General features: G+C 43.3%; 1 protein-coding gene across 1 annotated transcript in view; it reads right to left on the reverse strand.

The window, feature by feature from the left end:
- USP7 (ubiquitin specific peptidase 7) overlaps nucleotides 1-13,296 on the reverse strand; it is a 101,601-nt gene extending 88,305 nt beyond the window's left edge. The window contains exon 1 of the mRNA XM_006277342.4: nucleotides 13,108-13,296. Within this exon, the coding sequence (XP_006277404.2) occupies nucleotides 13,108-13,195 (88 nt within the window). The 5' untranslated portion in view covers nucleotides 13,196-13,296. The remainder of the gene's footprint in view (nucleotides 1-13,107) is intronic.
- Between the last annotated feature and the right edge of the window lie 1,466 nt (nucleotides 13,297-14,762).

Below are 14,762 nucleotides of genomic sequence, written 5' to 3' on the forward strand. Positions count from 1 at the left end.
GGTTTTCCATTGTTATATACATTTCTGTATCTCCACAGAAATCAATATATCTGTGTACCTACAGTAAATAATTTCAACCATGATTATTATGAAACTTATTCTTTATTCCATAGTAGCAACACTTTTCTAGCTTTGTACATGTTTACTCAGGTCTTCATTATGTGAATATCTACAAAATAGGGAAAAAACAAAACAAAACTTACTCTAATGCTACATCTGTACAGCTAGGTATATTTTGGCGCATATGACCAAATTAAGCTGATTTATATGCTCCTCTGGATCTCTACTGTACCACCGTGATGTAAAGCAATCCAGAGAAATACTTGCTTCAGAAATTTCAAGTAGCATAAAACGCAACCATAAGAAATAGAAACATCATTTCTCCCTGTTAATATATTTTACAAGAATTCTCTTTAGTCAGGTGATTTTACTTAGTAGGCTTGAGGCAACACTTGTAACCAAATACACTTACCGCTCCCAATAGAATACACTTTCCACCTTTTCCTTTTCTACTCTTCCCCTACTGCTGTTGCCATGTAATTCTTAAAAGCTGTATAAGCTATTACAAAAGTTACCAACGGAATAATTCTAATATTAGCAGTTCTTATTTATTAACCTCACCCATATATTGTGCTATCCCAAATTACAGCTCTGCATAAAGTCTGACTCCATGTAAAGTCTCCTTAAATCACTATAACTTTGCTTCTAACTCCAGTAATTGTGACGTTCTCTGTGCTTGGGTTGTACAAGAAACATACATTTACATTTTGAATCCCCATTCATGGAAGGACAGCAGCAAACTGAATTCAAAATCCATTTGCAGAATGCTTCCACAGATTCCACAGCTACACGTGTGCATAGTAAAATGTGGTGCTCTGATGTTTAAAAGGAACTGTACTTCTGAAACTTTGTCTTCTAACTCAGTACCTAAAATATACAGATGCTTAAGAAGCATCTGTTAAGTAACATACCAACTGTTAAGTAATGGTAATATCTATACCAGGGGTTGTCAACCAGGGATATGTGTAACCCTGGGGGTACATGGAAGCAGCATGGAGAAGCAGGGGTACTTGGGAAGTGCACTGCCACCTGCCACTGCCATCTGCTGGTTGACGAGGGGGGGGACCACTGCCTGCCGCCACCATGCGCTGCCTGAAGCTGTGCGTCTGTGGCAGTGGCAAGCAGGCAGTAGAAGCAATGTGCCACCGCGACCCCCACCCCCAGCTGCCAGGGGGACCTCCCCCCTCCTTCACTCATCAACTGGTCGCTGGGTCCCACCCTCCCCCACTTATCAAGGGGGTACACTCCAGAGTACATTCCTTAAAAAAAGGCTGAAAACCCCTGATGTACACCATATTTACTATGTGAAATATAATACTTAAGAACAGGGGTGGACAATTATTTGGGCTGGAAGGCCACTTAAGGACTTTTGGTGAGCGGCTGATGGATGGAGGGATATGGGGCGTGGTGCAACTGAACCCATGGCCAGGAGCCTGAGAAGGAAGGGCTGCTCTGCTTTGCAGCAGCCAGGGCCAGGCCAGGATGCACAGTGTGCAGAGTCCTCCACCCCTCCCGTCGCCCCCGCCAGATCCTTTCCCCATCCGGCTTCCTGTTGGTGCTGCACAGTCTTGGCGCCACTGCCGCCAGGCCTGCACAGGACAGGGTGTAATGCAGCACTTTGAGTATCCATTCTGCCTGCCACAATGAGCCTCTGCACCACACCAGAGAAGTCAAGGGCACCTGCCCCAGGCTGAGCCCCCTCCACGATGGCACAGACTTGTGGCACCGCAGCAGAGGCTCATCATAGTGGGACAGCTACTCAGTGCACTCCATGACACCCCACCCCATGAGAGCCCAGGTTCCAGCTGGCCACAGTACCAGGACTGGGCAGTCACACCACCAACAGGAAGCTGGGCAGGTTGGGGGGGGGGGGGGGGAGCAGAGGAGTCTGCCTGCTGCCCGGCTCCACCCCAACTGCAGCAGAGTAGACCGGCACGGGGCACAGCCCTTCCTTCACAGGCTGCTAATGGCAGCTGGTGGTCCACACAGGATCAACTGGTGGCCCGGATAATATCCATGATTTGCATTTTGCCAACCCCTGCTCTAAAAATATTCCTCAAGCAATGCTCCTGTAAATACATTATTAGCATTTACAAGTAATAGCAACATACATGTTCAAAGGTAATATGGCAAACATTTAATGTTGTTGCTATGTTCTCTGCTCAAAACTGAAGAATATAAATTCTTGGAGAAAGTTCTTCATCTTTTTTTATCCTCCAGGTGAGAAGCAGAAACAAAGTTATCAATAGGGGAATCTTGTTTTTAGATAGTATTTATTCCAAGTAAGAGAATGTATTGAATTGTGGGAGTTCTGTACCTTGCTCTGAACACAGACAAGCACAGCTTAGTCAAATCTCTTCAGGCATGGAGTCCTACAGGAATGATCCTTATGCCAATAATGTTCATCAATGCCCAACAGTCACAACCGCAGCCTATACAGTACATTACTTCTATTGAGCAAATTAAGAGGATAACACTCCTCCCCCCACAAAAACAAAAAACAAAAAACCCCCCAAAAAACAAAAACAAATCAGACAGGAAAAACTCTCTCTCCACTGTTTGTAAATCCCAGAGCATTAAGGACTGTATGGATTAGATCAGGATTTGAGGTTCTGGCCTGAAATAAATAGGGAATCAGTAAAGTTTGTGAAATATAAGTATAATGTAGACATGCCAGCCTTTGTTGCTAATGTGGTGGTATACCTATGAGAGGTTAAGTCTTTTTGTTGTGGTTGTGTGTGAGCAGAGCCAGCTGCAAGACCCCAAGCTGAGCACAAAAGTGAAGATCTTAGATAGTGATCGATATTATAACAGAAGTAAGCAAAGCATCCCAAGCAAGAAAAAAAATTAAATTATTTTTTACCACTATGGCAAGCTCCAAATCTAGAATATTATGTAGTTTAAAAGAAAAAAATTCTGAATACCCAAGATTTCTCAAATATCAGAAGTGTAATATTAATTGAAAACAGTTTGATAATGGTAAAAAAACCCAAACAAACAATCTTTTGTGAATAACCTCCAATCTAGTAATAACTTATCTTTTTAATGAAAACCAAAAAGTGTTTTCAAAACTTACGATGGTAATTCTGCACTTAGAATTCTAACTTACGCCTTGAAGATGAGATATTAGATTGTGTGTGTCCTAAAAAGTAAAGTATTAAATGATATAAAAAAAAAAAAATCAATACATATTCCCCATACAGCTTAATAACACTGCAGCAGTAGTTAGCTCTGCAAAGTTTGCAGTGCATATCTAGTGTAGGACTAAGCCCTAACATTATTTGACAATTCTATTCACCTCAAAACTTTCTCATCACAGAATACAAGTTTACTGTGTTCACACCTATTCATAACTATAATGAAATAAAAACTATATACATTTCAGCTGTGGACTGCTCCTTTGTTTTACTGATAGCTGCTGCTGACATGTTAACATGCATTTCTAGACATACTAAAAGGTGGGATTATGGTTAGCAGCTATTGGGCCATATAATCTTTGGCTAATATTTAGATCAAGTCACAACAGGAAGATGATCTACATCCTTACTCTTTGTCCCTTATGAAAGTACCAAACCAATATTCAGCTTCTACAGCTGCTCTTACAACGATACCAATTCTGAAAACCATCATAAAGTCTGCTTTTAAAGTATCAGTTGAAATTTCATACATCTTCTTCATCTTCCAGCATATCAAGGTAGAATGCAATTTTAAGTTAATATGTTTCACTAACAACCCTTTTAGGCACTGTGCATGATCCAGTATGTCATAAATAAGTAGATCTTTGTTTAAATTAGAACCTATTGAACTGGCCACATAACTGGTAGTCTCAGGTTCTAAAACGCAAGGGATCTAGGTCCAAATGTGACCTTGAGATTTCAGTTGCTATGCCAATAAGGACCAAGAATATCAAAAGAAAGTTTAGTTTGGATAACAGGATGGGAATTAAAAAAAATATATATAGATAAGAACCAGAGACAATGTCTGCAGATTAACACACACACACACACACACACACACACACACACACACACACACACACACAAAAAGAAACTAAGGAATGCACATTTAGTGCATGTGAGTTGCTGAAAACCCTTTTGGGCAAGTCTTAATATTGGAAAACAAGGAAAAGATGGTTTGGATCCATAGACATATTTCCTTTCTATATGCAATGAGTATAACTGAAGAGGGAAATAAGATTCACAAAACAAACCTATTCAAGGTGTGTTTTTCCTCCAGAAATGGTATGCATTTAGTAACATCACAGGCCAAAAGGGGTTTTTTGTGACCTGATCTAGCATTCACAGTTGAAACACTTATGTGGCTACTCCCAGGTGCTTCATGGAAATAGCTAAATAGGATCCTAATACTCTGCTTGTCTAGACATGTACCTCCTAAGATAAAAAGTTCTAGTCTGCTCTAAGTGTGTGCCCAATTTATAAGAAAAGCATCTGTAACATTAATGAAGTTCCTGACAGTAGTAGATAGTCATGAATTAAATAGCACTGTTCTGTTAATGTTCATACATCATGGTTCAGGACATCAAAACTGCTAAGAAGTTTTTTTTAAAATTAGCATGGACATTGAACATCACCAAGGGAAGATCATGAATCAACAGGGCTGGAGTAACTTCTGTAGCATCCCAAACTCAGGATTGAAAGAGTTCACAGGACCCAGCAGTACACATTTTGCTAAAGCTTTTCCACTGTTTCTTTTCAAATGATCTCCAAAAAGAAAACAAAACAAGCAGGAACAATAATTTATGCTACTTTCTAGATCAAGGGGCAGTTTCTTAAACAAGGTCTACCCTTGATCATTAGAAGAATGCCTTTGAGGGAAACAATGGCAGCCTCCCAAAAACTGGTCCCACAGCACTACACTAAGATTCATCAACACGGAGAAGAAGATTTTTTTCCTTTTAAGCTGTTAACCAAAACACCACAAAACATCCAGAGCCCCAGTGAACAAGAGTGGAAATACAAATGGAAGCTGGAGAGGAGGACTGAAGAATGCAAAGGAAAGGTAAAAACAAAGCCAGGCACAGTGAGAGCACATTAAGAGCCTAAGCAAAAAGAAATGAAAACATAACAGTGAAATAACACCATTAATTTCCAGCAAAAATAGACAACTGGTCAGGAAGATGCCAAGATGTGTGCAAGTGTGCACACACCCCAACAAAGCTCAAAAGAATCTGAACAAATATTTTTGGACAAATGCATTATTTGAATAAACACTGGTTCAATAAATCTGTTAACAGACAGTATCTGATGTTTCAGAGAAATATCATGACATACCAAAATGCTGCTAATCAATAACGCAACATTACACAGGCAGAAAAAAATTAAGAGACCCAAAAAACCCCACCCTAACCCCTGGAGAGGGTCATCTTAGACCACAGAGAACAAATATAACTATCTTTATCTCAGCGTGGCAAACAAAAATAGTTTTTGCCATCTAGTTTCTTTTGAATGTTGTGGGGAATTAGATTCCAAATCCAAATGAAAAAAAGCTCTTCCTATTATGGCTGCCTTCAAAACGTTGAAGAAATGTAAACCTGTGTTGTGCTGTCTGCCCAAGCGTGCAGATCGCTCAACGAAGTCCAAGGGGTAAAAACTGTCTGTTCAACTTACTGGGGTTAAAGAGAGACTGTCAACTTAAAACAATATTTATGTCTGAAAACTGTTAGCCTAATAGTGTCATAGGTGATACTAGTATTACCCTAACTGAAATAAATCAAGTGATGCCTATTTTTATTTCTTTGCTTTGGTAGGGCTTCTTGGCACTTGAGTCACACAAGAAAATAATTTGTGGATCTGAACAGTATACAGTGAATGTCACTATTTAACCTGCATAGTTGGGTCCTGGTTTTCCCTTCATGAATAATATTTTTCAAATGACAAGAACAAAAACTTTTACAAAGTGAATTATTTTTGAAGTCATAAAAATTGTGCAGGATATTCAAGAACAGGGGTAGTGTGAAATTTTAACACAAATTTTGAAATCCAAACTAGCTAGCAAGCTAGAAGTATCACTGACTCCCTGGTATAAAAAGAACATTGAGTAGTCTTTTATTGTGAACTACTTCCCCACTAATTCTTTTAGCAAAAATAATCCCATGTCATCACAGCTCCAGTCCACACTGGGACCGCTGCAAGATCCTAGCCCCAGCCCCAGCCCCAGCCCTAGAGCAGCTCCCTGCCCAGCTGCGCACCCTGCCTGTGCTGTTGGGGCCAAACTTCATAGAAACCCTAGCCCTGCGCAGTCACGGCACGGCCGTTACTGAGCTCTTCATGGAAACTGGCCGCAGCAACGTGGCCAGGGGCTGCTGGGAAATGGAGTCTGGCCACCCGCCAGATCCACCATTTTGCCCACCGCTGGTCACGGGTCAACCAGGAAACTACAAGCCCCCCACAGTTGCTAGAGGAAGGCCACTAAATATATAAGAATTAAATCTGTGAACCAAAGGAGGATAAAATAGGAATGGAACTGCATACCATATGTTAGTAACTTGGGTGCCAAGGTAGGACACAGGGCAGACAACTCCGACTAGCGCCCACTGCCCTAAGGAGTCTGTGGATACCACCCAGTGAAACGTTGCCCAGAGAGGCACACGGATGAGGGAGTGAAAGACAGCCCCAGATGCCCAGAGACTGCTACCAGGGGATACTGAAGTGACAACACCACAGAACCTATAGTGAAGTTTAAAAATACTGACTTACATATGTTAATTATTTGAAATGATTTAGTTTTTAAATTATTGTCCTGTAATTATCCTAAACATCTAAATTGGGTTATTCATTCTGAATGGTTGTGCACACTTTCCATTGTTTGTGTATGATACCAAAAATAAAAACAACATGAAAAGGAAATACGGTAGTAGGATACATTTTTTAGAGCATTCTTTCTCCTCAGATGCTACATTCAAAGTAATTGGAGAACTGCTTTCTCCATCTCAAAATATACACATACATATGTATGGAGACAGAGACTTTTCCGTGTGCCTACAGAATTCAAAAGTTTCTTACTCCTTGGAAGTTGAACTTTTTCCAGTTCAAAAAAATGAAGTAAAGTAAAACAAACCACAGGCTTCTAATAAAACAATGCTATTTCAAATGGAAAAGTGGCACAGATTGTCTCTAGGCACAACATTCTCTTTTCAGTTAAGCATGGATTCCCCTATGGTCAGAACAGATAAGAAGTTTACTGCCTGCCATTATTAGTACAATGTACTAACTAATGTAACAAATCACTAGTAAAAATGCTGTCCCTCTCTACATATCAAAAACAAGAGACCTGTGTTTGTAGTCTGTTTTTACCTAATCAGTTTTATACCTTCAGAATAATATATTTACTTTGTGATATAGTTAGAAACAAGGAGGAAACATTTCTTGTGACATGTTGCCTCTGTGTGAAACCCACCTTCCTGCATCTATACATTGCATCTAGTAGCAGCTAAACTAGTTTAGCTGCTAAACTAGTACCGGTAATGAATGTGACACCAGAGGATTTTAGAGGTAGGGGTGAAAGAAACCTGTTTAGAGCTTGAAATTTGTTTGTTTCCTAATGTGATTATTAATTGAGAACAGGACATAGTTACAGCACAGACATGTTGCCTCATGCTTGCAGGTCATGCAAAATACCTTCCATTTCCTCGAAGTTCCTGAAGTTACACTGCTCCTGATACCAACAAGTTAGCAAGAATTTAGCAGCAATACTGAAGAGTTAAAACTAAATGCATCACTACAATGCCCCAATAGCTACATAATTACAATATCTGCCCCTTCCAAAGTTATATATTAATTCACTGATACACTTGTTTGATTAGCTGCAATACCCAACATCTAACGCACCCAACAAAATACACTAATTCACATTAGCAACCAATACAAAGCAAGCATAACTACTTAAACATTTGACACACCAAACAACATACCCAACCTCCAAAATCTCCTCAAAACAAACTCTGTGATCATCCTACCTTGTAATAAATTTATCAGTTATTAAATAACTAGATTATTTTGTATACAGTAAGTCACAAAGTAATTTTCTAGCATCATACAAATATATAGCAATTAACAAATAAATAGTTAACTATATAAGAACTCAGCTAAATCAATTAAATTACTGAGCCATCCTTTTTCATCCATATACTGTTCATTCTTAAGTGCTGTAACTATGTCCTGTTCTCAATTAATAATCACATTAGGAAACAAACAAATTTCAAGCTCTAAACAGGTTTCTTTCACCCCTACCTCTAAAATCCTCTGGTGTCACATTCATTACCGGTACTAGCTAAACTAGTTTAGCTGCTACTAGATGCAATGTATAGATGCAGGAAGGTAGGTTTCACACAGAGGCAACATGTCACAAGAAATGTTTCCTCCTTGTTTCTAACTATATCACAAAGTAAATATATTATTCTGAAGGTATAAAACTGATTAGGTAAAAACAGACTACAAACACAGGTCTCTTGTTTTTGATATGTAGAGAGGGACAGCATTTTTACTAGTGATTTGTTACATTAGTTAGTACATTGTACTAATAATGGCAGGCAGTAAACTTCTTATCTGTTCTGACCATAGGGGAATCCATGCTTAACTGAAAAGAGGAAAACATAAGTTTGAAATTTTGTTAATATCTTCACATTTACCCCTTAAAATTAAGCTGCTCACTCCTCTCTCTCAGCTTCCATCCCTGGGAACTGCAACACTTCCATTATATTTTTTTCCCTTTTCCTTCCAAAAAAACTTAATAAACTTGGCCCACTCATTTAATGCAGCCAGCCCCTGAAGTCCTTTGCCCATCCACTGGACAGAGCTTGAGATACAGTACCTGCAGTACTCTGCTGATACTTCTCTTTCATTTGGCACCAATTGGTTATTTTAGAAGAGTAAAACACACATCCTTTTCCAAGGCCAAGTATGCTGCCTTCTCAATGCTAAGTACTGTTGTTATTGGGAGCAAGAGATCAGGCTACCTTTTTAACTCTGAGGGACTTCCATTAAGCCTCCAAATTAACTTATAACTTTTTGCAGTCTGTCCCTACCTCCATTTATAACCCACCACATTCAATCATATTCCATCCTACAGAAAAATATAAATGCTTCAGGGAAGAGGAAAACATATCAGTATACAGCACACCCAAGTTCACAAGCTCAACTTGATCTGAATATGCTTATTTCATGTTTTCAGTCTCAGGTTACTACTACAACCGTGTCAGTATAACAAACAATTAAGGAGGAGGAAGAAAAAGGAAAAACTAAGTCTCTCATTAACTTATTTGATTAATACAAGTGCAGTGACAGGTCTCAAAACATTCCATATAATTCCTTTCAGTCATAAAAAGTGATAGTCACGGCAAGATTCAGAGAGAATGTACTCTCAGGCTTCAGAGATGAGGACCACCAGGCAGAGGTGGAGGAGGAGGAGGAACTCCCCCTTACATTTCCACTGTAATTCATTTTAAAGGGTTTCACTGATGCAGAAGAGATAATGAAGGCTATATCCGCTAATAATATTAAATTGCGAGGAATGGAGAACACTAATGAGGACAAAAAGTGTTAAGGGAAGTAGACATTAAGTCTATGGGCAAAAAATAAAATGGGATTTAGCTTGGAAAGAACAAGTTAACGCATATAAGAAAAACTGTGCAAACACTGCAAACATATAGGAAATGAGACAGACACTTGACAAATGCTGTTGGCAGCAATCAAGATACTATAGTAAGCAGCAAGCCAGACATGAACCTGCAGTATGATTTAATTGCAAGGTAGTAATTTTTGGGAGGTGGGTTTCACACAGAGGCAACATGTCACAATAAATTTTTCCTTGTTTCTTTCTAAATGGCTATAACATGAGCACATCTGAAATGCTGCATTCAGTTCTGACCACCACTTTACCAAAAATATATATTTAAAGAAGTGGGAGCTCATACCTCCCTGCCCCCCCAATAATAATCAGGAGGTTAAAGCAACTGACATATGAGAAAAAAATAGAAATACTCAAACTGAACTGACCAAATTTCAAGCAAGATTTGATATGGTAGTCCACAAACATAAAAAGATACTACATCCAGAAAGAGAGGTTTGCTTGCTGTGATGCACAGGAATGCCACTAAGGATAAAGGAGTGAAATCCATAAAGGAAAATTTAAGGTAAGTATCAGACTAATCTTCTATCCCTATTTGTCTGTGAAACTGTTTTTCTAGATAAGGAGTGAAATCATTCTATGAATTACATGGTAATTAAGTTTTGTACAAACAAGTGCCTTGAAAGCACCTGGATTTAAATATAATTAGGTTAGAGGCAAGTTATATAGGAGCTACATATCAGGAACCAGATTATCCTGTTATATGATTTTCATAAAGTTATGCCCTGACCCCAGGAAAGCAAGTCTCACTTGGATGCAACAAAACAACACAATTATTTTATTTTTTTATAACATGACAAGCTAACTATTTCCTGTCCTTGCGTTAGGTACACTTAAAAGGTTAACATTTACTGAACTGCAGTATTTTACTTTGCTGTAATTCCGGAGGGAAGGACACAACGGCAGAGAAGCTAAGGTGTCTTGCTATGCCTCCAGGAGGTGCCTGCTGAAGCCCTGTTCCAGATTCCTGATAAAGATGGCTGTAAACAGTCATTTGGGTTGAGAAGTCAGAGGCACGGGCTGCTAGAATCAGGACAACCTGTATAGTGAAGCTCAAAATACTAAACCATTCTGTTCAATACAGTACTACTAGACTGCAGAGCATATGAGGCCATGAAGCAGATACCTACTCCTTACCCAGGCCTATTACTGCTATATTATTACCTAGATTGCACCTTTTCCCCTTCTCAAATATAAATGTCATTTTCTTTTTATTCATCCTCACCCCCATTTTTAAACACAGACCACTGTTTGTATTGTGTATACTCTGCAGCTTAGAATCACTGAAGGAAGAAAAGTGTCAAGTGGTCACAGAAAAGAAAGAAAAAGGACAGAGAGGGCAAGGACCCAAAAAGTGTCCCAGCCAAACTAATTTGGCAGAATGTAATTCCCTTAAGTCAGTATTAGTTCTGTAACAGTAACTCTTCTCATTTAAAATTGTGTGGCTATGCTGGGTGGATAAAAGTTAAGTTAGCTCCACATAATTTAAAATCAAGATGTGCATTCAGTTTTCCACCCTACATTCTTCACATACCTCCTAAATCTAGTGTGATCTCTCAAAGGAGAAGGGCAGTTAACAGTGTCAGAAATAAGGTAGCTGTATTTTTACTAAATATTGTATGTCAAAAAACATTCAATTATCTGTCATCGAGAATGTACGTACACCTGCATATGAGAAAGTTGAGCACTGTTCTTAGCAGTAAGCTATGCGAACATCAGATTTTCAGTAAAAGGGTCCCAAAGCCTAGTCCAAACCATCTGGTACAGCTAACTCTATTTTCTTATGAAAGCCAAACAGTCCAAAAACAAATGGGGACCAAACATTTTTGTATTAATGGAAGGTTAAATAAGCTGTCACAAACAGGTTAGCATGTCCATATTAGTCTTAACCAGATACATGACTAACTTGCCTACTTAAGACTCATGAACAGATTTCTGGAATACTGCTGCCCTGCAATTTCAAAATGTGAACATATGCGCAGATTTTAAGTGGGAAAGTTTAGTGTAAAATCACTAGGGTCACTAAAAGGCTTGAGCACACATTTAAAGTATTCTGTTTCCCTCATTTGTGGTACTCAACCCTGAATTGTGCTGAACACCCTAAGATTATACCAGCTAATGGGATTTTAAAGCACTTCAGCATCTTCCAGGGTACTCAGGCATGCTACAGGATCAAGCCCATAAAAATCAAACATTAAGCAATGTCAATACTCCAGAGAGGACTGGACACAAATACTGAAAGCAAGGCCGATTGCTGGAGGCTATCACACTTTCTCTTGAAAAAACACATTATACACGCACAAGATGTTAATGTCTGTGTATACATACAAGCAGGCGTGATCAGGTTTTTTTTTAAACCGACTCACCTCATTCATTTCTCTCTTGAGATTACAAGAAAAATTCAACTGTGTACAGCAATTTGGGGGCAGGTTTTCGTCAAACAAGCAGACGTCACACTAGTACGGAACATGCCTTAATACGTTCAAAGTAAATCTTTTTGTTCAAAAAAAAAAAAAAGTAAAGCTTTATATATGGAAAACCTCTCTTAAAAATGCAACAGCCCTACACAACAGTAGTAACTATGACTAGTTGCCAGTAACATAGTTTTGATCATTACAGATCCAATCCAAGACTTGTTATAAATTTTGTATCGGCTACATCCACTGCTTAAATATCTCACCACCAAATGGGCTTGGGATGGTGAACCTTCTTGTTATTGTTGCTAGGACACTCGAGGCTGTTTCATGCTGCTTAATCATCATGTCAGAAAGCCTTTACTATTATAAACAACACCAAGAGTGCGGCAGAGTCATTTGTCCCCGCAGAAGTTTCTGTTCTCGTGCGTCCTCCCAACATGTTTGGGACGCAAAGGGTCACATCCCGGGGAAATCTTCAACACCAAGATTACTAATCGCTGCAGCCCAGCGTCTCCCAGGCAAATCTGCCTGCCAGCGTTTGGGGCAGCAGCAGAGAGGAAGCCTGAACCGGGCCTTCCTCCCCATCAAAACACTCCCATATACAACTGCATGACTGTGCAGGATCAGGGCCCGAGCGGCTCCACATGGCCGGGGCCCAGGCACAGGGCTCCCTGCTAGGCCCCAGCCAGATGCGTTTGCGGTAAATAACCCTCAGCTCCCTTCCCAATTAAAAATGGCGAGCATCTCGCGTGGCTGGCGCTGTGCACATACAATGAAAGGGCTGCAAGGCAGAACCCCGCCGCGCGGCTCCCGGAGTCAACAACACAGGAGAGGGGGCGGCCGCAGGCCCCTCGGACGCGAGCAGGGGGCTGTGCCCGCTAGGCCCCGACCCCCGCGGCGCTCCACGTCTCCTCGCCCGGCGGGAGCAAGGCCCCAGGCCCGGGAGCCCGCGGGGGAAGCGCGGTCGCCCGCCCGCCCGCCTCACCTTCCATCTCCATGTCCTCGGGCTCGCTCAGCTGCTGCTCCCCGGGCTTCTGGTGCTGCGGCTGCTGCTGCTGCTGGTGGTGGTTCATGTCGGGCTGGGGCTCTGGCTCCGCGGCGCCGGCCTGGGCCTTTCCTGCGGGCGACTGCAGGCCCGTCGCGGGAGGGGACGGCGCGGAGGAGCGGCGGGGCCTGGGCAGCGGCGGCGCCTCGGGGGGCGGCGGCGGCGGGGCTCCGGCGGGCAGGGAGCGGGCGGCCGGCGGCGGCGGCAGCGACACGCGCACGTATTTGCTCGCTATTCGCCCAATCTCGGCGGCGGCGGCGGGCCGGGCCGGGGGGCCGCGGGATCAGGAGCCGGGGCCCGGCGGCTGCCCCCTCCCCGGGCTCGTGTCCCCGCTGCTGCCCGGTGGGGAGCGCCGCAGGCCCCCCGGCGCCGCCCGAGCGCCTCGCTGCCGGCTGGGGCCCGCGGGCCGGCCCTGCCCGCCTCGCCTCGCCGCTGCCCCGCCGCCGCCGCCGCCGTGGAGCGCGGAGCAGGCGCCAGGACTCCTCGCAGCCGCTCTGTGTCTCAAAATGGCGGCTGCGGTAGCGCCGTGAAATGTCACATCCGCATGGGGGGCAGCGGCGCCGCGCCGGCCGCGGAGGGGGAAGCAGCGCCGCGGCCGCCCGGGGAACAGCAGCCGCCGCCGCGGGAAGCAGGGGCGGAGCTAGGCGGGCCCGGCCCGGCCCTGTGCGGAGCAGCCCGCGGGGCCCCGGCCAGGGGAGGCGGGCCCGGCTGCCCCCTGCGAGGCCGGCTCCGGCTCGGGGCCAGGCCCGGGGCCGGCTGGCGGGGAGCCGCGAAGCGGAGGCGGCTCGTCGCGGGCTGGAGGAGGGCAGCCGTGGCAGGAGATGGGGACAGCTTCGGGCCTGGGGGTTGCGCTGGGCGAGTTGCTCGAGCCGCCGCTTCACGTTTAGATGGACCGGAAGGTAGGGGCAGCGACCCGCCTGGGCTCTCCCACTTGCGCTGGCTGCTGGCGATTCCCACGTATAAAAGTGAGCAACTCGGCCGTCTCTGGAGACAAGTCCAGGCCCCGCTCCCAGGGCTGCGGAGGGCACCGCATGCTCTTGCCCGGGCGGGGGGTGGCGGGGTCGGACAGCTCTGCGGAATCGCCAGCCCGGGAGCCCTGCCCTTGGCAGCACCAGTCCAGGGATGGAGAGGGACAGGCATGGAGGGGGAGGGAAATCAAGGATGTTTAAAAAAACCCCATTAGTTATGCAATAACTGGCCAGATCCAGAAACAGGCTCCCACTTTCCCTGTCATGCAGCCATTTATAGGGAAAGTATTCTCAGATTTATCCCAATAATCTATGCAAGGAGAAGCATTTCTTGGTCAAACTTGGACTGAGCCTCACAGAGTTAATACCCATGCTGTCGTCCTTCACGTTCTAATCTGCCCCCAGCATTTAAATGCTTACAAAAAAAGTTCTTTCCTTTTTATTAAATTGTATCCCATCCTTATCCCAACTTCTCCAAAAAGTAAAGATTGCCCCTCAGTGACTTCCATTCCCAACAACCGAGCCTTTCACCTTCACCGGTTGAAGCGGACTCCTCTTCCATCCCCCCCTGGGACTCCTAATACAAGACACACAGTCCTCTCAAGCACAAAGTTGGATGGCTGTTAC

The sequence above is a fragment of the Alligator mississippiensis genome, chromosome 13 (genome assembly GCF_030867095.1).
Source record: "Alligator mississippiensis isolate rAllMis1 chromosome 13, rAllMis1, whole genome shotgun sequence".
In the NCBI taxonomy this organism is placed as follows: domain Eukaryota; kingdom Metazoa; phylum Chordata; order Crocodylia; family Alligatoridae; genus Alligator; species Alligator mississippiensis.